Source organism: Chaetodon auriga, chromosome 5, assembly GCF_051107435.1.
Source record: "Chaetodon auriga isolate fChaAug3 chromosome 5, fChaAug3.hap1, whole genome shotgun sequence".
In the NCBI taxonomy this organism is placed as follows: Eukaryota; Metazoa; Chordata; class Actinopteri; order Chaetodontiformes; family Chaetodontidae; genus Chaetodon; species Chaetodon auriga.
This window is the reverse complement of record NC_135078.1, coordinates 16,465,997-16,492,655: the sequence shown is the minus strand read 5'-3', so window position 1 is coordinate 16,492,655 and position 26,659 is coordinate 16,465,997. Positions and strand designations below refer to the sequence as shown.

At 41.8% G+C, this 26,659-nt stretch overlaps 1 protein-coding gene across 1 annotated transcript; it reads left to right on the top strand.

Moving 5' to 3' along the window:
* hsd17b4 (hydroxysteroid (17-beta) dehydrogenase 4) lies at positions 1–26,637 on the top strand. The gene is made up of 25 exons (XM_076731324.1): positions 1–191; positions 755–808; positions 1,860–1,967; positions 2,459–2,518; positions 2,664–2,685; positions 2,862–2,908; positions 3,184–3,268; positions 5,654–5,841; positions 8,358–8,449; positions 8,602–8,626; positions 8,759–8,887; positions 12,413–12,516; positions 18,120–18,232; positions 18,452–18,575; positions 18,772–18,823; positions 19,674–19,745; positions 20,484–20,587; positions 20,695–20,760; positions 21,168–21,237; positions 21,387–21,493; positions 21,594–21,680; positions 21,813–21,899; positions 22,089–22,227; positions 23,636–23,763; positions 24,845–26,637. Exons 1-25 carry the CDS (start codon positions 140–142, stop codon positions 24,932–24,934), a joined length of 2,205 nt encoding a protein of 734 aa, XP_076587439.1. The 5' UTR covers positions 1–139; the 3' UTR covers positions 24,935–26,637.
* The last annotated feature ends 22 nt before the right edge of the window (positions 26,638–26,659 follow it).

Below are 26,659 nucleotides of genomic sequence, written 5' to 3'. Positions count from 1 at the left end.
ACTACTAAGACTGCCCCCACCGTAATTGCGGAAGTTAAACTTGTAGGAGTTCATCCTGCTGTCCCTGTCAATCGGAATTGGTCCTGTATCCACAGTGCTGGTGTTAGTGTCAAGGAGAAGAGAGTAGTCTGTCACTGAAATGTCTTTGTCATTCGAAGGAAGAGTCGTGCTTGTCACTGGGGCCGGAGGAGGTAAAGTCACCATGCATGCATAACAGAACGTTAGCTAAGCTGCCATTGCGGCTAACTGTATGTACGCTTAAATAGGTTTTATAACGGTAGCCTCGAATGCTAACATGCTAATTTCGGACATTTACTAAGTATGTAAGACAAGTTATTAAGCCACCTTAAGCACGAGTCTTTCCGTCCGATGCCTTTACTGCCGAGCAGTTAATCTCGGTATCTTGCTGATTGCTAACACTGGCTAACACAGCTGCGAGTCGAAACTTGCACAAGTAAACAATCCTCCAACACGTTATCCTAATGAACCTCCTGGAAACGATGCAACACATTTTTTGATACTACTGTACAATATGCGCTGCATATATTTGACGAGTCAAAAAAAATTTATTAGCCTTGTAATTTGAAGAACACAGGGAGCAAAGTACATGAAACGCAATGCTTACTATCATGCCAGTGCAAGTGTGTCAAAGGGCACGTTCAACAACAAGCCAACAGCGGTTGTTAATGGGAGTGTTTTATTCTGTAATACATGCTTAGGCTTTTTACTCACCTGTCTTTCATTCTTTCCACAGGCCTTGGCAGAGAATATGCGCTGGCTTTTGCTCAAAGAGGCGCCTCAGTTGTAGGTAAATAAAGAATGTTCAGTTTATGCCCCTTATACCTTATTTTCACAAGTATATATAATGTGGTTAGTGCAACCAGGCCTTGAGCTCATGTACTTAGTGAAATGCTTGTTAAACTCGAACCCTTATTACTTCAATTGATGTGTTTTTCCTGTGCCATGGAGAGACAGTCACTGTGCATGATGACATTTCAAAATTTCAGATGTTTTCCCTGAGTTGTTCGGAGCTGGGCATCAGTTTCCTGAATCAAATATTGTTTTTTTTTTTAGCATTAGCAATTATATATAACTACTTTTACAGAAAGATAGTAGTGATATTTAATTTCTGTGATATTAGAGCATGAGTAAAAACCTGCAGATTCTTGCACCTGCATGGCTCACTGTTAGAGGTGTGTTTAGAGGTGTCCTAATTTTGAATAAGTAGGGATGCAGCGATCGGATACAACAGACTGGTGTAGGCACAGATAGTGATTTATTAAGTGGATCATATCAGTATCAGCCATGACATAAACAATCCACAATAAATGCAGGTTATTGAGGTAAATGTCATTATGAAAATACATTATTTCTGCTACCAGCTGAGTGGTTGGCGGACTCAGTTTTTAGTGTCACAGCAACCACTCACTTAAAAACATATTCCAATGAGATTTCACACAGTGAATTCTAAACATATTTAACTTGGTGGAAAAAAAAGAGCACTGATATCGAATTGGTACTCAGTTTTAGCAGAGATACAGAGCTGAGGTATCTGAAAAGTTAAATCTGTGCATCCCCAGATTTAAGTGATTTAGGAGATAAGTTATACCTCAAATTGAGGCATGTCTAAGGAAACATGGATTGCACTGCACACTTTTTAGAATACACAGTTGCAGGTGTTGCCATAAACATTTGCCCTCCCCAAAATAATAGCTTTCCCTGCTGCCTGGACTGAACTTGCCCTTGAACTCTGGCGAGGTATCGGCTTAGCTGCACTCTTCTCCTAACCTAATCAGTCATGGAGAATTGCAGAACTCACCCCATTATTGCTAATCTTTTTTCTTCTTGTTGCAATAAAGTGAATGACCTTGGGGCAGACACTAAAGGGGGTGGAAAGAGTTCTGCAGCTGCTGATAAGGTGGTGGAGGAGATAAGAGCGAAGGGAGGCAAGGCTGTGGCAAACTATGGTGAGAAGTTTGGACTGTTCTTCTCTTCTGTCATTATCTCCATCTGTTTTTCTCTTGTGCTTGCCTCATAGTATTTATCTTATGTAATGGAAAACTCAAAAACTATTTATTTCTGTCAATCCGAGTGGCTCACTGATGAAGCTGTTAGTGACTATTGAAGACAAATGTATTCCCTCATCGTCTTTGTGTATTTCACATAGATAAGAAAAAAAGAAAAGTTTTGATGGACAAAACATGACAACGCTTTGATGTGACTCATCATGTGTAATTTCTCAACCTACTGAGCATGCGAGGGCTGTCATCTTTCTCTTGTGTATAATAAAACTCTCTCACATGCCTCTCTCCCTGCCAGGTATTTTATAGGAACACTAACTGGCATTGTTTCTGTTTATAAGCCGAAATGCAATCAGTGTAGCCTAGAATCAGATCAATAACTGAAGCTAAACAACACACAGATGATGTCAGTGATCATTTCTGTCATGCACACACAGATTCTGTAGAAGATGGAGAAAAATTGATCCAGTCAGCTCTAGACGCATTTGGAAGAATTGGTGAGTATTGTGTATGTATGGTCATGTAGTAGCCATCAGAGTTTATGCTTATGCCAAGTATTGAATCTTTACATTATCTGGTTAATGGTTATAAATGCTGTTACTGCTGTTTGGACTAAATCTGCTAAAATATATTTTTGTCCAGATGTCGTTGTAAACAATGCCGGGTAAGTCATTTCACAGTAAATATCCCACTTTTTGCAAGGTCTAATCACATCATCTGTTTATAGATTGGGTGTTTGCTTGCGGTATTTTGGGCCACTATAATCGTGTTAAAGACAGCCTAAAGTTTTGTAACAAAGACCAGAAAGACTAAAACCCACTCCTGCTTTTCTCTGTGAAGGATACTCCGTGACCGATCGTTTGCCAGGACGAGTGATTTGGACTGGGGTAATTGAATTATTTCTGATCTTTACATTCACGTCACTCTCAATAACTCCTGCTGTGTATGGGGTGATCTTCTATCGTCACATTATGTCCTTCTGTTTGGCTCATAATCAAACTGTGCCACCATGCCAAAAGTAGAAGAGCATTTGTTTTGACTTGGGTTTGTTGTCCGTTCAGCAAACAGATTGTCTGTGCGGGAGTTCAAACATCTACTGTAAGCTGGATGTGATCCACAGTGTTCTCTTGTACAGCATCATTCCTCATACTCTCCATTTCAGACCTGATTCAGAGAGTTCACCTGAGAGGCTCCTTCTTGGTGACTCGAGCTGCCTGGAACCACATGAAAAACCAAAAGTTTGGCAGGTGAGGAGCCCAGCTATTGAGCTGGATAAAAACTGTGCCGTTCTCTTATTACGTGGGAAGGGTTTTTTTTTTTTTTAGCTCCAACAGAGTTGCAGTATCCTCAGTAGACAGGCCATTTCTGGACTGTAATAAAGAATATATCAGTGTCGTTTTATATCCTTAAAGGCTGAATACTAAGACCAGATTCAAGGCTTTAAACGGTTTGTATTTGCCCCACTTTAAGGGGGCCCCTGAGGATATGCACTTGAAGTAATGAGCATATAAACTGTGTCTCCCACCATATTATTGCACACATATTCTGATTCTGACTTTGGCCACTTGATACCTCTTAATATATCTACCTCCATTGGTTTCATGGTGCGCAATGGAAAAAAATCTGCATACACCCTGAACACTTTGAGTACAAGTTAAATCGAGGACCTAACAAGAGGCAACAAAGATGTCTGAACTGGCACAATCTCTATCTTCCAAATAGTACAGTGTAATAAATTCAAATATGAACTGGTCTGAAGTTGTGGAGTTGAAGGGTTTTGACAATCATCTGAGATGGAGAAGCCTCTTGAATGAGAAGCGAAACAAACGGTGGATAATTTATGTCGAGTTGAAGCAGTGAGGATGTACGCAGATATCTATTAGTCATGTTTTTGAAGCACAATCAGTTAAACAGACATCCAGTGCAGATGCTGCTATTTCATTCGCAGGGATGTGTTGTGGGCTTTTCCTGCAATGACAAGTAAAAACGTGTGCTGTGGAAAAGGCCTGTTGAGGTTTGCATGTTTTGAATTCTAATTTGCAGAAGAAGGTCACACAACCAGCTTTTCCCCCCCGTGTTACTCTGGGTAACAGATGCCCTTCTCCAGTGCACACGAGGTGTTCTACATGAATGGGAGAAGACAATAGTTCATAAACACTGAAGTGACATTTTGCAGTAGGTTTCACTGCATTAAGCTCAAGTGCGACTCACTGTAATTATGTGTGGAGTGGAAAACAGTTGCAAGAAGTATTGGTTTTATATCAAGGCTGTGAATATTATCTAATATTATAGAAGGAAAAATAATCATGAATATTTCAGAATGTAAGTTTTTTCAGACGTCCTAGGCATTGTACGCCTGTTACATGCATCATGTTCATTTCAATATATTTCCTATTACCTGAGAAGTAAATGTGAAAGGGCGGTTAAAGACTGTTGACCTGAGGATCATCCAGTGTTCATCATCGAGTTTTGCTAATAAATTCACTTAGCTTCCTCGAGGAGGGAAGTGAAGGAAGGAAGACTTAGTTCTTTTTGCTTATATTCCAGTCATCTAAATATTCCTCTCACCTGGCAGGTAGCTTCAGGTTAGGACAAAACCAACCCTGAAGTTCAGTGCTTCCACCCTTGTTTGAGCAGGGTAGGTTAGAGAGGGAATTGTGTCGGGGAGGTCAGGACCCAGAGCTGTAGCCTTCCTGCCGTCTAGAGAGGTTGGTCATTAACAGCCCATACCACGCCAGAACATAAGGGCAAGTTTAAAATTCAATCTTGGTGTGCAGTCACCCTAAGCTAAAGTTGATGGTGTATTTAAAGGTAAAACCATAACAGAAAGAAATGGAAAGCAGAAAGGTTCATGCCATGACTCTCCACAGGACAGACGGAGGGGGTGTCGAAGCCAAAGCTGTGAATAAGACTGAAAACATAGCACGCAGACACGATTATACTCAGGTCTCTGGTGTACAAAAGGCAGTTTGTATGCTTGCTGTTGCTCTTCCACACAGCAACATTTTATCTTGGTAGGATGCTCTGTAAAAATTGAAAGATTTTTGCAGTAACACTTGATAGTCTGAAAGGTTCCCTCAGTAATTGAATCACAGTCTTCAGCGCATAAAAGTTATTGATTTGAAAAATATTCTATCACAGCCAATCCTCTGGTTCCATTGCAGTATACATAGAGTGTGCTGTGATATGGATCACTGCTTTCTGATGACCAGTGAGACGGCGTGTTTCAGATGTCTCCCACAGTTAATGTAGCGTTGGTGCTTAACCTCATTACATTGCTTGGCTGAAGTGAACTCTCTGGGTGAGATTACTTGCAAAATTGTATGTGCAGCACTGAGTGCCTGGTGTGCATACATGCATGTATTCCTTCATGCAGCCTGTGCTCACATTTGTTCAAGTAATTCCACAGTTCTGCGTCTGCGATAAAGCAGTTGTGTGTTGTGTGTGTGTGTAACTGGGCTAGCGTCACATGATTAGATGCTTACATATGCGTACTCCTGTGCATTTATGCATGCATGAAAAACATGTACCACTTTGTGAGATTATGTGTGTGCGTGAGGGTCGTCCCTGTCTCCCATTAGTCTACTGCGATGCCTGTCACTGACTTGTTGCCTCTGCTCGTCTGCGGCCAGAATCATCATGACGGCGTCAGCTGCAGGCATCTATGGTAACTTTGGCCAGGCCAACTACAGCGCGGCCAAGCTGGGCCTGGTGGGGCTGGCAAACACCCTCGCCATTGAGGGACGCAAGTACAACGTCCACTGTAACACAATCGCTCCTGTCGCTGGGTCACGCCTCACAGAGACCATCATGCCCCCAGGTAAGCACAGAGATTAAACCACATACATAATTGCATGCGGTTGGTCTGGATAATGCATGCTGTGGTTTTCTGCTAGACATGCACAACACACACAACCTTGAATCCAAACACAGTGGCAACAAAAACAGGATGCAATTCTTTGCAAATGCTTTTCAAACTGTATTCAATGGAGTACAGTACAAAGAGAAGATATTTAAAGGTCCATTGTGTAAAATTTAGTTGAATCTTGGCAGAATATGACAGAAATGGAACATAATACTTGTGAACATGTCAACCATAGGTGTATAATCAGGTGAAAAGAAGAATTGTTAATGTTCAAACTGATAAACTTTATTGTTTTTTGTTTTTTTTTTGTAAATATACACTAATTGTGAATTTAATGCCTGCAACATGTTCCAAAAACGTTGGGACAGGGGCGTGTTTAGTCCAGTTTTGTAAGTGGAATTCTTTCCCATTTTTTGCTTGATGTGCAGTTTCATTTGCTGAACTGTCCGAGGACTCCAGTGTCGTATTTTGCGCTTCATAATGAGCGACACATTTTCGGTGGAAAACAGGTCTGGCCACACTGTTGTAACGTGCAGAATGTGGCTTGGCATTGACTCGCTAGAAAAAGCGAGACCTCCTTGCAATGGGCACTAACACACCCCCATACCATCACTACTTTGTTCTGGTATCAATCGGTTATCAGCCTTTTGAGGATGCCCCTTTCATGCAGAATCATGATACTATCTCCTGTTACCAATGAACCTGTTTACCTGTGGAATGTTCCAAACAGGTGTTTTTGGAGCATTCCACAACTTTCTCAGTCTTTGGTTGGTCCTGTCCCAACTAGTTTAAAATGTGTTGCTGCCATCAAATTCAGAATAAGCAGATATTTACAAAACTCAGTAAAGTTCTGAAAGCAAAACTTTAAATATATTGTCTTTGAATTGTTTTCAGCTGAGTATGTGTCCAACAGGATTAGCCATTATCACATTCTGTTTTATTAGTGTTTTATTCTGCGTTCCAGCTTTTTTGGAATCGGGTTTTACATGGTTTTTTTTTTTTTTTTGGACAGGCCAAAACAGACAAATATATTTTAACTGCAGCTTTTCTTTCTTTAGAGCAGCTGCATAATGTAATGCCCATGTAAGGTTGATTTACAAAATTTGAGGCAACAGCACTCCCGTTTGACATGCAAATTTGTCATCTAATATTCAAGAGCTGTGTTTTTTTTCCTGTTTCAACAACCATGATGAAATCATGCACCCTGTAAGTGCTTTAAAAGTTTTAATGTGTCAGCCCTTGATTTAAACAGGCAGCTCTGGCCTCCTTATTTTAATGAAGGTGTTAGCTGTACTTCCAAATATTCCCAAAAATGTGAGTAAGTATGCCAATGCAACATTTACGATTATCATGTTAAAAATATTGTCAAGACAGAAGGTAATGCAGCATTGCATACCCAAAGTGAACAATGAAATATAGCTCAGAATAGCTCCTAAACTTGGGACATGGTAGCTTGTGTATGAACAGTACAGCCACCAAACCCAGTATCTGTAAATGTCTATACACCATGAACATATTGTGTATGCTCTGTGACCGCAGCCCTGTTGACAGGGGTATTAAGCGACAGATTAAAGGAACGGTTTTGTTGCCCTGCCGTGCTGGTCTACAGTAGCATCTGTCACACTGTGCCGTGCCAACTGTCACAGGATGGCCTCACCTCAGTAAATGACTTGGTTCCATATGTTTGCTTTCACTGACTCAGACTTTTCTAAGAAAACAAACCGCAGAGCTCCTCTTGCTAAACAATGCAGCGAACAGAAGGCCTGCTCTTTTGCCAGCCACCATGTTTTGTTGATTGGAGGGTACAGGTATTTTCAGCACACACGTCGTGTCTGGTGTTAAACCTTTAATGATTCGTACAGGGAATTAGAGGCCTGATCACACTTGCTTGACTTCATTCCAACATGTTTAGGAATCTACTAGTCGTGCATTCCACGGGTAAACATGTCATTGGTAGCAGGTGATAGTATCATGATTGGGGATGAAAGGGGCATCCTGGAAAGACTCAGTCGGTCACAAGCGAGGATGGATTGCATGAAGGATGTTACTACAGGAACACTTTGTGAAACTGTTATCGGAAAACACGGTTTATTTGCAAATGATTGCAGCGTCCTAACTTTTTTCAATAGGGCTTGTAGTTAGGTATATAGGAAATTAAATTAAGGTAATTTTTCCCTCTAAGTCCTTTTGAAAATGGTTGAGGGTAAACAGCAACTTGTAATTCATGCCTGTTTGCTCTGTATCAAGAGGACAAATGCTTGAGGTTTGTCTAATAACTCAGACCATGTAGTTGGAGTATTTTCAAAATGAGCACATTCCACAAACGCGGCATCATTTTAATGATACACTAACTACCGCACAGAGACACTGAAGCAGAAGCACCCCTTTGCTGTTTAGGTCAATTGTATAACAGATGTGCAATACAAAGAGGCTCTGCGGTACTTAAACTGTATATGTTTTGTTTTATTCAGACCTTGTGGCGGCTCTGAAGCCTGAGTATGTTGCTCCCCTGGTCCTCTGGCTCTGCCATGAACAGTGCCAAGAAAGTGGAGGACTCTTTGAGGTATACAGAAGAAAAACCACATTGTCCCACTGTACTGCCTGTAGCTTTATGTCTATTTTTTTCCTTTGTCATTGAGAACAGTAATAGGCCATTGAAAATCTTTTACCATATCTCTGTGTTTGCTCATCCTATCATGTTTCATTGCCTTTCAGGTCGGTGCAGGCTGGATTGGTAAATGTGAGTACTGTGTATTTTTCCTGAGGAAGTGTCTGTATGCATCTATGATATTCATTAGCCCCTGGTTCACTAGTACTGTATGTGCGTTCACTATGCAGTGACCTCTTTATTTGTGCGTGTCCATGTGTGCAGTGCGCTGGGAGCGTACTCAGGGCTGCACTGTGAGACAAAAGAACCAGCCTGCGACCCCTGAGGCTGTCAGAGACCAGTGGGACAAAATCTGCGATTTTACAGACGCCACCAAGCCTGCAAACGCACAAGGTCAGTCTGCACTGGGCTGAACACGTGTTCATGAAATAGCGTTTGATGTATTGGTACATGTGTGTACATACTCTTACATGTACCTTTACTCTTGTACTTTATTTGAGCCTGGGTCTGAGCAGGATCCCCCTCCCCCTCCTCATAACCCTGCTGGTCTGCTTTCGCACTTTTTTGACTCATTCTGTGTTGAGTCAGAGTGATTCAGATTGCAGATCACTGAATCTAATCAAAGCCATCGGATACTTACCAATGAAGTAACCATGCTCATTGTGCAGTGTGCTCTTTGACTTTGTGTAGGTTGACTGCTTGGTACGCTAAAGAACATATTATCTTTCATGTTTTAAAAAAAGGATTTTAACAGTGGGAGAGATCTCTACCATCTTGAATGCATGCTCATCAAACTGTATACAATCACATCATAAGACGATGGTGCGTGCCTCAGAAACAGAAAGGCCCGTTAAACATGGTATCTGCAGGTCTTGAAAAGCATCAAATTCAGCTCTGAAAAGCTCCTAGAAGGTATGAAAAGTCTCAAATTTAACTGTTAGTTATGAATTGTGATGTATTGGATTGTGGGCTGTTGGGAGACATTATACACACAATACACACAAATGCAGGCAGTAGTTGAATTTTAAGGTTGAATTGAAATCACAGGGAGCAGATCAATCTTTTGTATCAAGAGTTTGCAGATTTTACAGACTTTCAGTATTCAAGAATAATGTTTAGCCAAATAGAAAGCTAGAAAATAATGTTTCGAATTGAAATGAACCTTAAAGGCAGATTTTGATCTCTGTAATCGGGCTATTGGCAGCTATTTTAGCGTGTGACGCTGGTAGATTGTTATGACATGAGAAGAAAATGCCACGGTCAGTAATTGCTAGGATTTATATTCACTTGGGACATGAACTTCCTGACACAACCTGAACTTCACCCAAATGAGCCCTTTTACTATCAGCTCATCTACATTTACAGTACGGAGAGTTTGGGAACGCCAGGCAAGGATGAGATGGTGCTAGAGATCAAGCGAATGCGGAGAAAAGAACCGAAGGTGAACACCATGTCGAGTGTGAACAGGCCTGGTGTTGTTCCCGAAAGGCCTCATGTAAACAAGAAGGTGGCAAATGTTGATTATTATTTCTCTCCACCTCCTCCATCCCTCTCCACGCTCTCAGATGTACATTCGAAGAAAGGTTAACATTAACTGAACGAGGGTGGCAGTCCCACAGGGCGCTAGCTGGCCTCATTAGCATTGCTTTGTAGTGCCTCCTCATTTGTAGCTTGTTACAGAGACTTGTTGCTGTCTCTGCTCTCTAACTGCCTGTACTGAGTGACGCTAATTAGTGGCTGAGGTCCTCCCAGTCTCACTCTTGTGTCTGTTCCTCAGTAGTCTCAGCTGTCTTCCTTTGTTTGTTTTGGGCTGAATCTATGTCAGTATTCATACACTGTAAACCCGAATAAGTAAGCAAAACTCAAAAAAAGTGAGGCAATCAGTTGCCACATATTTTTTGAGTTCATAAACTCATATATTATATTTTATATATATTATATATATATATATGTGTGTGTGTGTGTGTGTGTGTGTGTATATATGTTTTTTTTTTCTCCAGAGCGTTCCGTTTTAAAAATGAGTCTTAAAAAAGGGGCGAAAAGAGTCTCTAAATTTAAAAAAAAACGTCTCTACAGTAATGCTAAACTTTAACACGAAGACAGCGCCACTCATTTCATTTAATAAATGCACTGCTCCAGTCAGACTTTAGCCGTGCTAAAAGAGCTAACTGAGCTAACAGTCACGTATGGCATCACCAGTTTTTACAACAACATTAACATTAGCCATGTAACACAGCTAACTGGCGGGATGACTTTGCATGGTAGCTTGCTACAGGGCTAACGTTACTCACCATGTCCGTCTTAAAAACATGTTGAACTTTCAGAAACAAACATTCAAGCAAGTTTTATGTGGACTACTTACATTTAACGCAATGGCGCAGAGCTGAGACTTAACGTACAACGGTCCCGACTCCCGCTGTTCTCCTCGGGTCTGCTGTCTGAAGTGGAAGGGCACGCAAATGCTACAAAATAAAAGCACTTCCTGTGTGTGTATGTAATAATTCATATACACATACACACACAGTGTATAATAACAATACAAATCTATAATGCAATTGATTCTTTCTTGATTTATTCTTGATTTGATTTATTGATTATTTCTTTCAAAATAAGACATAAATTCATGTTTAATCCACTGAGTTTTAAGTACCTGTGAGTTAATTATTTTAAGTAGCAGTTACATAATCTTCAAATAAGTTACTATTAATTAAAAATAACAAGTTTAAAAAACTTAAAAAGAAGGAAAATGTTACCTTCACTCAACAATTTTAACTAAGTACAACTTTTAAGAACTTTACTTATTCCAATTAATTATTTTGAGCATTCGGGTTTACAGTGTAGTTTGTGTTACCTGGGTGGATACATTTGCATTTCATTTTTAGGCAAAGTGAGAACAGAGTGTGTGCCCTCCACTGTATCTGAACAACTGAAGTTACTGTAGAACAGAAAGCTGACCATGTTCGTTCTTAACACGCTTGTTATTGTGTGTTTACATCCCCCCAGAACTTTATTTAACTTTACTTTGATCTGTTTAACTTGAGATTAAAAATCTTCTGGAGCTGTTGGAGCAAAAAATCCTTAATCTCATTCCAGCAGGGTTTAGTGATGGTTATCTGGGTGATGACTTGAACCCCACACATGAACAAATTCTCAGATATGAGGTTCCCTGAACTTTCTGTCAGAGGCACCAGGGGAGGAACGCTGTTATAATCATGATTTTTAAATGAAAGCATCCACATTACTGATTGATCAGCAAAGTCTCTTGGTGTGATTAGAATACGACAACTGTTTAATCTTTAACATTAAATAGCTGAAGTGGATACACTTAAAAAAACTAAAGACAAATAAAAATTCTCTTTGCCGAAAGTGGAGACACGACAAATCTGTAGCACAAAATCCCCCATAACATGACAAGTTGTTGTTTTTACTCTTTGCTTTGATATAGATTAAACAAATGAGTTAATTAGTGAAATTTAGAGGTGTTGTCAGCAGATTATGTTCCTTTTGGTTGAGTTAGGTTAGCCGTTGCCCTTGGTCTCCAGTCTTTGTATCATGCGAAGGTAACAGCTTCACATCACACAGATAGAAAGTATTCATCTTCTCAGCTGACTCTGCAAAAAAGGCAAATAAGGTTATTCTTCCTTTTCTTAAGCAAAGGTAGTTTCCTCATCTTTAGATTAGCTAATATGCAGTAAAAAAAAAAACTTTAGTCTGCCAATCATGAGAGGTTGGTTGCCAAGGGAAAGTCAGCCGATGTGAGTCTTTCTACACGATCTGTGCCATCAAAGATTCACATTCCTAAGGTGTAATGAGCGCCACTGATGATGAATTAATTTATCCGTCGTCTCATTTTCCTCTGTTTTGGTGTTCTGTCCTGGTTTGCCTCCACTCATCTGTCGTCTCTCACCTTTTGTGCAGAGTCTCTACAGTCATTTATGATGGTGCTGTCTCAAGTGGAGTCAGGAGAAATCAATGCGAATCCAGCAGCGGCCCCAGCAGCCTCGGTATCAGGAATCAATCCTGTGAGTAGACGTTGCTGCTTTCTTTAAAATGTGTTTCTTTTTTTGCCAGGAGAATCTGTTGAAGTCTGACATTTTTAAATCTCTCCGGTCATAATGTCTGGTTAAAGTCATTTAGATGTGAAAATATTATATGATACACGCTTTTTTCCCCCGATGCTTCTCTGTTATCTGCCCACTCTCGCTCCTCTCCCCATGTTTCACATCTACTCTGGTGAATTAAGGCTTTATTTTGAGTTGGTGGTGATTGTTGAAACAGTACAGGGGGAACCAAGAAGGTTTTGGTGAGTTTTATTTTATTTCTGTCGAGTTTGAATGAACTGTGTTTTGCGCTGATAAAATGCTTGTTTCTGTAAATGGAGTCTGGTGCCTTTGGCAAGAGTGATGCAGAGGCTGTGTGGATTTTACTCTCTAACGAAAAAGATCTCTGAGGGGATCCTTCCCATGATCTGGTCAAACACATAGAATAACAACCTGAGCCTGTCGATGGCAGACTTTAAAGACTTTTAGTGGACGTACACCGAAGGCGCACAAACTCTGGGAGGGATTACATTGCAGCCTGTTTTGCAGCTGCAGGCTGCAGGGCCCCCTACTCTCACACAAAACATGGCGAAACAGGGTCCATAAACAGATAGTATTTGACCTGAATCTCCCATTGAAATCTTCAGAAACTGGTATACTTTGAGTATAATTTGCCTCCACCTGACCCTTATGTACGTACACTGTTTTTTTTCTCACTGTATCTTACTTATGTCCCCTTCCACTGTCCTCCTCCTCCTCCTCATTCTGACTTTATTCCTTCATATTTTCTGGCCTCTGAAGCTCTTAACCTTATTTTCACCACTGCTCCTTCATGTCCATCAACGTTTTTCTCCACCTCATTTCCTTCCGTCATTCCTCCGATTGCGACTGCAGGGCCAACTTTAACGGTTGGTTGATAATGACTTTTGAAAGTGCGGAGCTGTAAAATCTCGGACTGTTTCAAACATGGCAACTCATGACTCTTTAATGCCACCACACTGTATGTAGTCGGTGGCGTTAATAACCTTCCCAGCGAAGCCCATTCACCATCCATAAATGCTCTGATGTCTCCTGTAAATGGGAAATGTTGACGCACCAGACAAGTGCCAACTCAGATAAGCTTTTCAGATGCGATGTACAAAAGATGTCGGAGCACAACGGTGCAGCGACGTCTCCCTGGATGGGTGCCGCTTCGCTTTGCTCCCTATCATTGAATCACAGAAAGCGAACCGGTTACAGCTCACACATGGCTGAGCTGCTTGAATAAAACATTGAACCACAAGTATAAAGTGTATCACATGAAATAATTATCCACAGAAACAGTCCCCGTTTTCTGTTTAGATCTTTGTAGCATACAATAATGAGACCACGTCCACAGATTATTCTGTTCTTGTAGCATTACTCAAACAGTTACGCTGATTTGTGTTGTCACCAAATTAAAGATATTAATCAGGGTGAATGCTTCATTTAGTGCAGTGTGGAGACTGGTGCAGCTTGTGTCTGTCTGTTTATCTAGCTTATCAGTATCAGGAAGTAATGCACTGCGAAGGCGTCCTAGTGGCCTGGCGGTTACGATGCACGCCGTAAAACCATTATGTCCCCAGATTTCAGCCTGGGACCTTTGCTGCATGCTAAACTCTTGTCTCTCCCCATATTTCCTGTCTGCATATATGGGGAGAAAATGCTGCTCAACATCTTAAAGAAAGAAAGAAAGAAAGAAAGAAATTCACAAAAAGGAACCAAAACAACAGTTCAGTCCATGCAGAAAAAAAGTTTAAAATGACTAAAACAAACCATGAATAGCATATAACACTAACAAGGTGTTGGGCATAAAATGTGTTGAAAGGAGAACAGTAAAGTTCTCAGTTATCTGTCAAACATTCGTTGTGGTGCATCGTGTGTGACTGTCATATCTTCTTCTGTTTCTTCTCCTCTAAATGCATCAAAGCTTCAATATCACTCCACCATTAACGCCACTTTGATACCAGTGCCCATTTTGTATCTTAGTCTTTAAGTCCGTGTCTGGCAGTAACCAGATATGAACTGTTTAAAAGTCACTTTTCCACATCCTGTGAGTCATCGATAGTGCTCACCGGCCTGCTTCAGTATCGGTGTCCTCTCCGCTGTGGCTGTGGGTGTGTGTCTGTCTAGACTGGAGATTTGGAACAGAGTCACAGTGTAGCCTCAAGACAAACATCAGCATTGTGTCCTCAGCTGACTTGGCTTTGTGCTAAGTGTGTGTGTGGATTTTGTATATTTGTGTAATTCTGCACACATCTGGTGTGTTAGTGGCATTGATGTGATTTATGCCACACTGTGCTACTGCTGTGCTTGTATGTGTCTTGTGTCGTGCACCCCTCACTCAGGTGTAATAATTGTAAATATTGTTGACTCTTACAGTCTGTGGTGGGAAGAGCACTGAAAGTCTTTACTCAAGTAAAAGCACAATTACTCCCATAACAAAGTAAAAATTGGAGGATTAAAACAGGCTAATTTTCCATCAAAAGAAAGCCGTGCTCTGTGCCACGAGAGGATTCTCTTAATATATCAGAATCAGTCCAGTGTTCATCTCACTTAGATGTTTGTAGAGTGCGTGTCCTACATTAGTTCTCTATAGACTAAATGCGCTTTTAATTCACCGATAATGGAAAGTGAAAGTGTTGCTGCCAGCTTGTGAAAAGGCGACGCAGGCTGCTTTCCAACACGGCCACCAGTGGCATAATGTGCAGCTGCTGGATTGGAGTTACATTAGCAGGGCAATCAAACCTTAAATTGAAAAGGTATTTGCCTTGATTTTCTCAATTTTTGCATTTGCCCAGCTCATTAATATAAAGTTAAAAATAGATTACCAGGCCCAAAAAGTAAAAGTACAGTTTTAAAAAGGAAGTTACTCCCCACCCCACCTTATTATTGTGTAATATCACATTATCTCCACCACGGTTCACATTGCACTGCATTCACATGTGTTTGTGTGACGCAGCTGTATTCTGTTATAAGTTCGAGGAACATCTTGTTGTACACAACGTCAAATAAATTGTGCAACGAAGAGAAGAAGAGGGAGGAAAGAAAACAACTTTTTGGACACATTTTTTATCAGATAGTATAGAACAGACGGGGAGTGAGGGAGGAGAGGCGGTGGATATCGTCCCTGGCTGCACTCGATCTGTGCATGCTTCAATCACATGGTTATCGTCTTAAACCGCTCGACCAGCAGGATCCCCGAACAGAAGTCACTTTTCCTACAAGCCTAATTTTTATCTTGAGAAAAGGATTTTCTTCCTCATCTCATCTCCCTCAGTAATTGACTAATTTAAACTTGCATGTACCACTACTTCTTTTTATGGTAGCTCCTCAAATCTGCTTTACTGCGATGCTGGAATTGTGCAGAATAATTCCCACATTTGCATTTAAATGCAGTTTAATCAAAAATCAGGCTTTGTAGTAACTGTTGACCAGGTGAGAGCTAATTTTCTGCAGAGTTTTAATCACACCGTTCTGCCAAGCAATATTGTTTTTGGACAATAGCTCAACACTGTGATTGTTAATAAGACAAATGAGTAACAGCAGGACGACTAGGTCTGTGAATTAAAAGTTTTGGAATCGGTACAGCAGATCGCGTCAGCCGGCAGCTGCCAAACAGGCTGCAATGGCTGCAACACAATCCTTTGGCGCAAATGCGCTCGTCAAAGTGCGTCCACTGAAAGTGTTTGTTTTTGCCACTGCCAGACTCAGATTGTTATTTTAGGTGTCTGACCACATAATGGAAAATCCCTACAGAGATCCTTTTTGTTTAACCAGTAACAGCCGCTGTGTCGCCCTCGCCAAAGCCACCAGAGTCCATTAACAGAAACAGTAAATTTACCCTTGTAAACAAAATTAAATCCATGTATACAAATTAACCTACTGACCAACATGTGTCACCGGTCAAAAATATTCCCGGTGGTTAACTGATTAATGGTCAAACATTGATGTTCCTAATCCCTACAGAGATGGACCTTTTTGCTAAGCTCCTTTCTGTTTAAGCAGAAAAAGTCATTTTATCGCTCTGTTCAAAGAGTCCATTTACAAAAACACTAATTTTACCTCGCATTTTACAGAGCCTCTGAAATGATTATCTTTTGCACATCAAATAATAAGTTGCATATTTTCACATTTGGACCTTCGTGTTCGGAAATAAAATTCCAAGTGATTTCACGGGAAATTGTCTGGAAAGAATTATTTAACCTGTTATGAATGTAGGGAAAACAGAGTCTATGCACTGAGATGAAAAATCCAAATAATTAAAAGAAATTTGAGATTAAAGGAGGTTTAGGGCCACTTCAGCCCATGACCTCAGTATTTTTAAACTCCTGCAGAAACGAGTGCAAAGAATTAAAAATGGTATTGAGTTGAAATACAGAGAAGCAGACAGAGTTTCAGAGGTAGAAGCTGCTCTGACAGAGGATCTCAGGCTGCGATTGATGAGGGTTTTAAAACATTTACAACTATAAGGGCTCCACCTTCACGAGCTTTAAAAGGCATTCAGGGCTCTGTGTCATTAAACCTGGATCACTGCAATGTGCTTTTCAGGAGCTTCAGTCCATTTTCAGCCTGCTCGTTAATAAAAGTGCAAGCACAAATCGAACATCGCTCCGTTTTTGGCCTCCCTGCCCTGGCCGCTCGTCAAGTTCAGGATCCGTTTTAAAATTGTGCTGATCACTTACAAAGCTCTCCCCGGTCCGGCCGCCGGACATCTGAACTGCTGATTCCTCTTTACTCTGAGAGACCCACAGGTCCTCAGACTAATGACTGCTGATGGTTACAGATTACACCAAACGGGCGTTTTGCTGCTTTATAGATTGCATCTTGTTCCCTACCTGTATTTAGATTTATTTAGCTTTTATTTATGTCTGTCTTTTCTATATTATTCTTTTCTGTGACCCTCAGTATATTAAGTTGTAAAACACTTTTTGTTTCTAAAATATTACTGCGGTGTAATGTGTTCTTTTGCTGCCAGCGTCGGCATGCTAACATGCTCACAGTGACAGTACTGACATGCTGATGTGAAGGAGGTATAATTTGTATCTAGTTTACCATCTTAGTGTGCTAACATTTGCTAATGAGCAAATGTCACTAGTTTGTAGATTTAGTCATAACCTTTGACCCGATAGTGGCGCCAGATGAAAGGTCAAACAATCATTAGGAGTCATTAGGATTCATCATGTGGGAACCATGAACCTCTGCACAAGCTTTCCTGTCAATCCATCCAATAGTTGCTGAGATAATTCAGTGTGGACCAAGTGCTGTTGTTCAGAAAGGTGCTGTAATAACAGAGATTGGCAGTCAGCGCCTCTGTTCCAGCTCTATGGTATGATGTGACACGCCTGATGAATTCACTCTGTATGTTGTGTTTGTTAGAGCGTTTGTATTCAGGGGTTGAGCCGTGGAGCTGATCTAACAGGCTGTGACTCTCATTACTTTTCTGCAAATTCTTAATATTGCGTATTCATTTTCTCCGTCTAAATTACAGGATACCTGTTCATTCTCTGCCCTCAGTACGTCGTTGAACAGCTGATAAACTCTGAAACCCTCTCCTCTCCTCTCAGGCCGTCGCAGTGGGACACAAAATACCACCGTCCACGTTCGACTTCACCCACACCCAGTGTATCCTGTATGCACTGGGGGTCGGCATGTCCACCAAGGACCCAGACCATCTCAGGTGAGTGTGTGTGTGTGTGTGTGTTTGTTTGTGACAGTGATTGCCCTCGGGGGTGCGGCTGAAAAGTCAGCCTGTGTGAAGAAACGCTAATCACCGTACTTTCACCTGCATGGAGAAAATAAAGCAGGCTCACAGACGTAGGCGTGCGCAGCCATCTTTGCGATGAAAGTGCGATTATTTTTTTTCACAGTTCACTAACACAGCAACGTGTTCATGTAGGTTCCTGTATGAAGGCCACCCAGACTTCAGCTGCCTGCCCACCTTTGCGGTCATTCCCTCCATGGCAGCCATGATGGATGGCGGGCTGAGCTCGGTCCCTGGACTCTCCATAGATGTGACACGGGTTAGAAAACACACGTCTGCTTTTGTGCATGTGAATGTGTTAGACTGCTGTGTGTACATATGCATGCGTGTGTCCATATGGTGTATTTCACACTGTCTTGCACACAAGACGAGCAGTAGATATACACACATTACTCATGCTAATGAGGCTTTAAGATGTTGGTATATATGTCACAGCTGTTCTTGTTTTATGTCAGATATTACATGGGGAGCAGTATCTGGAGCTTTACAGGCCTTTACCAACCTCAGGTATTTCCCTCTCTGCTGTTTCAGTACATACACTGTAGTACTTAATATAATTACTGATTTGATGTTATAGTAAGAGCAAGAAAAGCTAGATTAGAGCCTCACTGAGTCATTTTAAGCCAAGCCCATTTTTATGATGCCTCCTCATTTGGGCCAGTTTACTGTTCAGCCAGCATATATCCTATAATAACATGTCCATACTGGGGACATGACTCCATATGGACCAGTGGCCCCAGTTTGTGCCTCTCATGTATTGTCATTGCGCTCGAGTCACAGGGCTAAGCTTTTGTTTTTCTAAAAGAGAAATCCCTGAGCGTCTGTCACAAACCCAGGAGGTCGTTTAGCAGCCCCAACTGCTGTTTTGAAGATATTTCAAGAATCCTCAAAGACTCCTGTGACTGTCCATACATCGTCCGCTGCATCTTAAAAAACTCATTTCCAAAAGTTTTTCATTTCAAACAAAGATGGTAACCACAAATGACATCTCCTTATTGGATTTGTACAAAGCAGAAGCACATTTCAAACATTTCGTTCTCAGTTATATTGATGCTTTTATATCTTTCTTGTGTTTGACAAATTGGAGCTGCAACAAAAGGTTATTTTCATTATTGATTAATTCACAGATTCATTTTCAGTAACTAATTTCTTTGGGAAAATTAACATTGTACGTTGTACAAAACTGCACTCAGTTTTGTGGAGTGACCTCAAACATAATGATAATACATGTGAGGCAGGAAGTGGGTCAAGGCTCAGTCATGACATGAAGTGCAGAGCTGGTTTAGTCATATTAAGTACGCACAGGACTAAATTAAAATACGTTATTCAAATAGAATGAATAAAAATACCTTTTCAGGTAAACTTGTCTCTGAGGCCACCATAGCAGACGTGTTGGACAAAGGATCTGGAGCCGTCATCCTCTTGGACGGTGAGTTTCCCAACTTAAATCATATAGTGTGTTTATTCCATATTCGTCTTCACTTCACTGTGTCTTTTCCTGAAAGTTGCCTCTCAGGCTCAATTAATGAAAGTTAATTTACAGCCTGTGTCTGCAGGGATTGAAATAATGGACTGAGAACGGCTCATATTTTTGTTTGACAATTCTGTAGAGATGGATGATATTAGAACCACTCTGATCTATAATTAATCCGACTTAAAACAAATAACATGGGACCTGAGGTTTCCTGAGGATTCACGTAGGGAAACTCATCGCAATTTCTTTATACGCACTAAACCAGTCAGCTTCTGTTATCCTCCACGAGTTATTTCAGGATGGGACGACGCGTCACAGCAGCGTCCTGCAGAAGCAGCTTCGTATGCCTTCGTGCCTGCTTATGTTGTGAATTGACCTAATGAAATTAATCAGCCAGCAGGTCGACAGGAGTCTGGATTTGATTCCTTCTGACAGCAGCCAATTGTCTCCTCGTAGTCAGCTTCTTCAGCCCGCTCTAATTTTACTGTAACTGTGCTGTAATGAGCAGACGTGGCTGAAGCAGATGTTCTCCTCACTGTGCTTATTGTTACATGTAATGTCATGATATGTGGAACCGTATTGAGGGTGATTCAAAGCGGCAGCGGATGTGAAATTAATAATTACATCACTTATAAGTAAAGGCTCTGAATACCTCTTTCATCACAGCTGTAGTTTGAATGTGCTGCTTTACAGTGAACACCTACAGCAGCGGCGAGCTGGTCTGCTTCAACCAGTTTACGGTGTTTGTGGTCGGAGCTGGAGGGTTTGGAGGGAGGAGAACCTCTGAGAAAGCCAAAGTACGTATTCCATACCTGAGCTGCGTCACCAAAAGGGACAAAATAAGACTTGAAGGATGAATCTGCCTCTTATTTGATTTGCTTTATTTGTGTTTCATTCCCCTCAGGCCCCTCTGCCTCCACCTAAACGGGCACCAGATGCTGTGGTGGTTGATGCTACCACAAGAGACCAAGTGAGTGCGTCTGAGTGGGTTTTAGTTGCAGAATAAATCGGTTGCATTGATAAGATGTGGGTGAAAATAGGACATATTGTTTCGAGCCTGTGAAATAACTCTAATGCTGTAGACGAGATGTTAAGATGCGGCAGCGGCGTTGAACGGGGCTTTCACACGGCTTTAAAAAAAGCACACTGACTGTATGATGCAGCAGAAAATAAAAAAGAAAGGGGGAATAAAAATCGAAATCCCTTGAGCAATTTAAATGACTGCAACCGTATCACTTCAAAGACATTCTTATTTTAGGTATCTCTTCTATTGCCTTCATGATAATTTAATTTCATCCCACATCTGTGCATGAAAAGTTCAGGGCTTTATGAATTAGATATAGATCTAAACAAGTTCCGTTTCCCCTGCGGTCACAGGCGGCCTTGTACCGTCTGAGTGGAGACTGGAACCCTCTTCATATAGACCCCAGCTTTGCTGCCATGGGAGGTGAGGGTCCTCGCATCTGTTGTGACTCGATGGGTGTCATTTTTCCACCAAATATGTCTTCCCCTCCCCCTCGTGTTTTAGGTCAAATGATGTGTTTTGATCTCATTTATACTTTAAATGTGCTGTACTTAAAAATGCTCTTTGGTCAGGCTTCAAGGCTCCCATCCTTCATGGCTTGTGCTCATTTGGCTTTGCTGCGAGACACGTCCTCAAGCACTTCGCTGACAATGACCCGTCCAGATTCAAGGCCATCAAGGTGAGCGTTACCTGTGATTTACACCCTGCCGTGCCCTCTATGAGACATTGGGGCCTCATGCAAGAAGCACAGGTGTGAACAGCTTTGTTCTCGTTCTCAGGTTCGCTTCGCGAAGCCGGTGCTGCCGGGTCAGTCGCTGCAGACAGAGATGTGGAAGGAAGGCGACAGAATTCACATCCAGTGCAAAGTCAGTATGGAGCGTTGGTGTGCATTTCAATCTGTTTCCTGAATAAATGAGTGTGACTTGCCATTTCAGTGCTGTTCTCTGCGCTTTTGTGAGTGTTCTGAATGTGTATTTCTGATCTTCTCCTCCATCCAGGTGAAGGAGACGGATGCCGTTGTGCTGGCTGGGGCCTACGTGGATTTACATGGTGCATCAGGGGCTTCTCCAGAAAGTCTCACTCAGGTACGTCAGTCCGAAAATGCTCCTTCTTTTCCTTTTATCAAGTATATGGAGCCCCTGAAACTCCTTTCTGTTTAGTTCTGCAGACAAATGAGACAAAAAGAATTTGTACTTTTGACAAATCTGTGATTTGAAGCTACTTCTAAATATCCCAAGACGAACTTATTATCTCTTATTTGTACCTGTGTGCAGGGTGAAGGCCTTCAGAGCGACCTGGTGTTCGCAGAGATCGGTCGTCGCGTTAAAGACTTGGGCTCAGAGCTGGTCAAGAAGGTGAATGCTGTGTTCGGCTGGGAGATCACCAAAGACGGCAAGAACGCTGCACAGTGGAGTAAGTGCCCTGAATGCCGCACTGACACATTAAACACAATTACATTGAGTCATGGGATAAGTGTAAGGCGATAAAACAATAGAATAATAAAGACTGAAGACAGAAAAATGCTGGTGCTGCACATGCAGAATATAATAAAGGGTTCATGTGAGAAAAGACAGAAGCACAGGGCTGAGATGAAGTGCTCAGCTGCGTGCAGTACGTCAGAATTAAGAGGGTTTGTTGTGTAGATTTTAAACACATGAGATAAATAAATCCTGAACCCCACAACCCGTCGGCGTGTTTGAAAAGCACATTTTCTTTAATAAAATCAACAAAATTACACCATTTTTCATAACAAGACACTATAAAGACAGAAATGTTCATATATATGTTCGACATAACCAACCATAACCTTATAACAGTGATATTTAATCAAAATCACTTTATTCTACATGTCTCAGTTAAAATCACACCAAATATAAATCATTAGCTCTCACCAGAGCCTGTAAAAAAGATAAAGTGACGAAGCCTCGATGACCGCGCTGAGACCGACAGTCACATGACCACAATTCAGCCAAACGTGGACTGAGCTGCAGGCAGTGTTTGCAGAGAGGAGACGAGGAGAGAGCGTTTGTACGGCTTGTGAAAATATAAATATTTCAACACGTATAGCATGTGGAGCTCCTTTTTTCCCCCAATATTGGAAGCAACTGTGGGCAGCTGGAAAAATAACATTTAGTATAGATTCCTTTTTTTTTTTTTTTTCATTTTTTGTAAAATGAATTATTAAAGAAATTCAACTTTCTTTTTCTACTCGTTACACTGCACAAAAGACATTCTTGAGTTCTCCCGACTTGTAGCCGTGATCGGGCTGTTTCATAGAGGTGCGGTGAAAAACGAAACGAGCAAAGACGTTCTGAGGGTTAAAATGTGAGCTTCTGACAGGAAAGGAGGAAGAAAGGCCCAGGTTTGCTGAGATGAATTAGTCTTTGTGTGTGATTTCATGTGCGAAACATGTCTGACAAAGACGGCTGCGGCTCACCTTGACAGCGCTGCCCGGTTGATTCCTGCTTAAATTCCCATAGCAACATCTCAGTGCGAGGGTCAGGCCTGTGACGAGTTTGTAAAATAACAGCATGGACCTCCTGTCAGCGTTAAATGATTGTATTTCTGCTCGCTGGAGTGTCTCGCACTCTACATGTTGGTGTTGTTTGCAGCCGCTTGCGAGTTCACGCGTCAGTCTTTTCAGCGCTACGCTAACACTGAGCTGTGAAGTTCATGTGAAGCAGACTGACACGCTGCTAACAAGCTGCCAAATAAACCGTTAACAATGGTGCTAATGACCAAATAATAACTTGGATCAAAAGTGTTTGACTTACTCCATCTCCCACCTCTGCCTCCGCCTCCCCTCTCTGTCTTCCTGCAGCCATCGATCTGAAGAACGGCAGCGGCTCCGTGCAGAAAGGCCCTTTCAGAGGAAAGGCGGATGTGACCTTCACCGTGGCAGATGAAGACTTCATGGAGGTGGTGCAGGGGAAAATCAACCCTCAGAAGGTAACACACAGACAAAAGTGCGCTTGGATGTTCATTCGTATCCTGGCGTCGAGCCTTATTCTGTTTTGTTTTTTGTTATATTTGGGATTTGGCATGTAGGTTTACCATGAAAACCCTGTTTATTCATGTATGCTCATATCATTACTATAGGATACTCCAAAAACCCCATCATTTCCAGGATGCATGTAAACACACTCTCCTTCCTTCCCTGCATGTTTATCGCACATTGAAGCCAGATTTACAGTGTTTAACAGAGCATTTCAGCACCTCCTGCAGGGAGCAATTTAGCCGCAGTTGTAGAAACGGATCCTCGTCTTCTTCATGACGTTCACATCACTTCTTCTACGCTTTAATTAAAGCGAAAGTGCCTTTGACGAGCCCTTCAGCCTGTAACAACGTCTCCCTTGATCTCATCATGTCAGAAGAAAAATGGGAGGCAGCGATCTATCAAAGGAGGCTCAGAAAGCACTCAGCGCGGGCAATCAGTCCACGCTGCTTGTTATGTCTGTAGCATCTCATCTGTCACAGGGAGTGGCCATCACTGCACTGAGTTTCTACGCTTCCCAGCATGCTTGATATTGATCTGAGGCGTGCGTGTGTGCGTGTGCGCGCGCTCTTTACAAGGAGCAGCCCGCGGCGCTGAAGATCCCTCAGGCAGGGTCTTTTCCAGACTCTTCGGCGATAAAAGGAGCAGCTGGAGAAAGATTAGCTGGACGCTGCTAACCGTCACCCAGGGTCGCCGTAACCGCCGCCCTGTGATTGATTTCAGACGAGGAAAGCGCTGCACGCCATCAGCACGTCAGTTCACCCAATAAAGGGACTTTTCTGCTGAGTCTCTCCGCTCTGAAGCGTATGAATATGAATGTTATTTCATTGTTCTGCTGCCAGAACACCAATAGTCACATATTACTCCCTTTGGCCAAAGACCTGGCTTGTTACTTATTCTTTTGTTTGAAGTGTTAGCCACAGGCGGCTTGGCCCCATTTTACTCTCTGTGTACTTGAAAACAACTAACAGCCAACCTGACAGACGTCAGAGGAGAGAAAAAAGTCACTCGAGTGTGTCCTTGTTGTTCTACCAGGCGTTCTTCTCGGGCAAGCTGAAGGTCAGAGGGAACATCATGCTGAGTCAGAAGCTGGAGGTCATCCTGAAGGACTACGCCAAGCTGTGAGCTCCTCAGCAAACCCGTCGGATCATCTCAGCAACTAACCAGCCGACCAGCTCGCCGTCTGTCAACTTTTCTCGTCCTCGATTCATGTGTGTGCGCTTAACACGCTTTGACCTGTCAGGGGAAACGCACGAAAAATTACCCAGTAACACGACTGCTACTTCAGAATGAATTCTCCCGCGTAAATTAACTTTCATTGTAATTGTAACATGTACAAAGACTGTGTAGAGTGTCTTCAGTTTAAGGAATGAGGAGAGAAGAAGCAATAATTCAGCTGGTCAGACCTTACTTCGGTCGTGTTCTTTATGGTCTGTCCGTGCTCAATGTGCACTTAACACACCTGCCTGCCTTTAAAGATCCAAATGTGAAATCAACCGTTGCTTTTCATAGACTGAGTTCAGTTTCACTTAAAGAAGATATTGTACTGTATTAGTAGAACTACATTAAACCAAAATTCTGCCGAGCTCTGGGTGAATCCATGAGTTTCAATCTGAACCCGTTTTAAAGCTCAGCCTGAATAGTCATAATTCAGTGGTCTGCTAATCAGATGTTCTCGTAGAGTTTCCACTGCATTCAGGTCAGTGCATTAGTAAGAAATTCAAAGGTTTGCTCTTCTATGAAAATAAAGTAATTCAGACTAAAAGCTCATTTCCTTATGTTTAATACAGTCCCCCCGCGGCTTTATGGAGCTTTATAGTGACTTTCAGCTCATTGTGAAACTGTGCGACTTTAATGTTTTGGTTCACTGCTCGCGCTCTTACAGCGTCATTTCCAACAGCAGCAGGTGGCTGCTCTCAGTGAAAAGCTGTAAAAAAAAAAAAAAATAATAATAAAAACTGTACACTACCTGCTCAGCACTGAACAAAGACGCACATGTGAAGCCATCGGGGAAGAGGTTTTAGTCACCAAGCTCCAGAAACCGATGGGTGACGTCACAGAGACTACGTCCATATTTTCTATAGTTTACGTTAGCAGCTAGCTAGTGAACATCCTGGTGCATTTAGCTGCTAACAAGCCTTTTTTTTTTCCTTAGGAGTTTGTAGAGACCAAAACACAGTACATGAATTATCATGTTGCTCTGTTAGTGCTGGATGTTTACATTGTTGTGTTTGCTAACAAGTTTACAATTCCTGCCCCCTACTGGCCAAAAAAAACAAACATACAGAAACCAGTCGTTGCAGGTTTAAGGTCCGTTGACCACTAGCAGCACGATGGAGCAATGTTTTCATGAACAGTTCATGTTTGTTTTTGGGCACAAGCACACAGACAACATGCCCACTGATTGACAGTTGGTGGTGCCCACAAAGGCAGAGAGGAAGACTGCTAGCAAGCAACCATAGATGTAACCAATGCATAAAGAACAGGCTGTGCAAAGGCTCTGAGGATGGAAATGCATTTAAAATGTTGAAGGATACGCGTGATGCATTTTGGTGAGTAACACTGAAGGTAAACTTTGCTTTTGTTTAAAATAAAACTCCGCAGGACACTTTAAAGTCAGAAACAGTTTTATATTCCTGCAATCACAACAGAAACTTCATGAAATGTAGAGTTAACTATGAAAGTAACGATTTTGACTTTTTCTTAATCAGCGCAATTATGGATGTCAGTGGTTTGTTTGCTCTAATGGAAATACTCAGACTACAAACATGTAATTGTTGCGGCGTTCATATACCTGCATCTAATAAACATGTGGCTCTTTGGCTTGAGACGAGTCATTTCCATCATTTA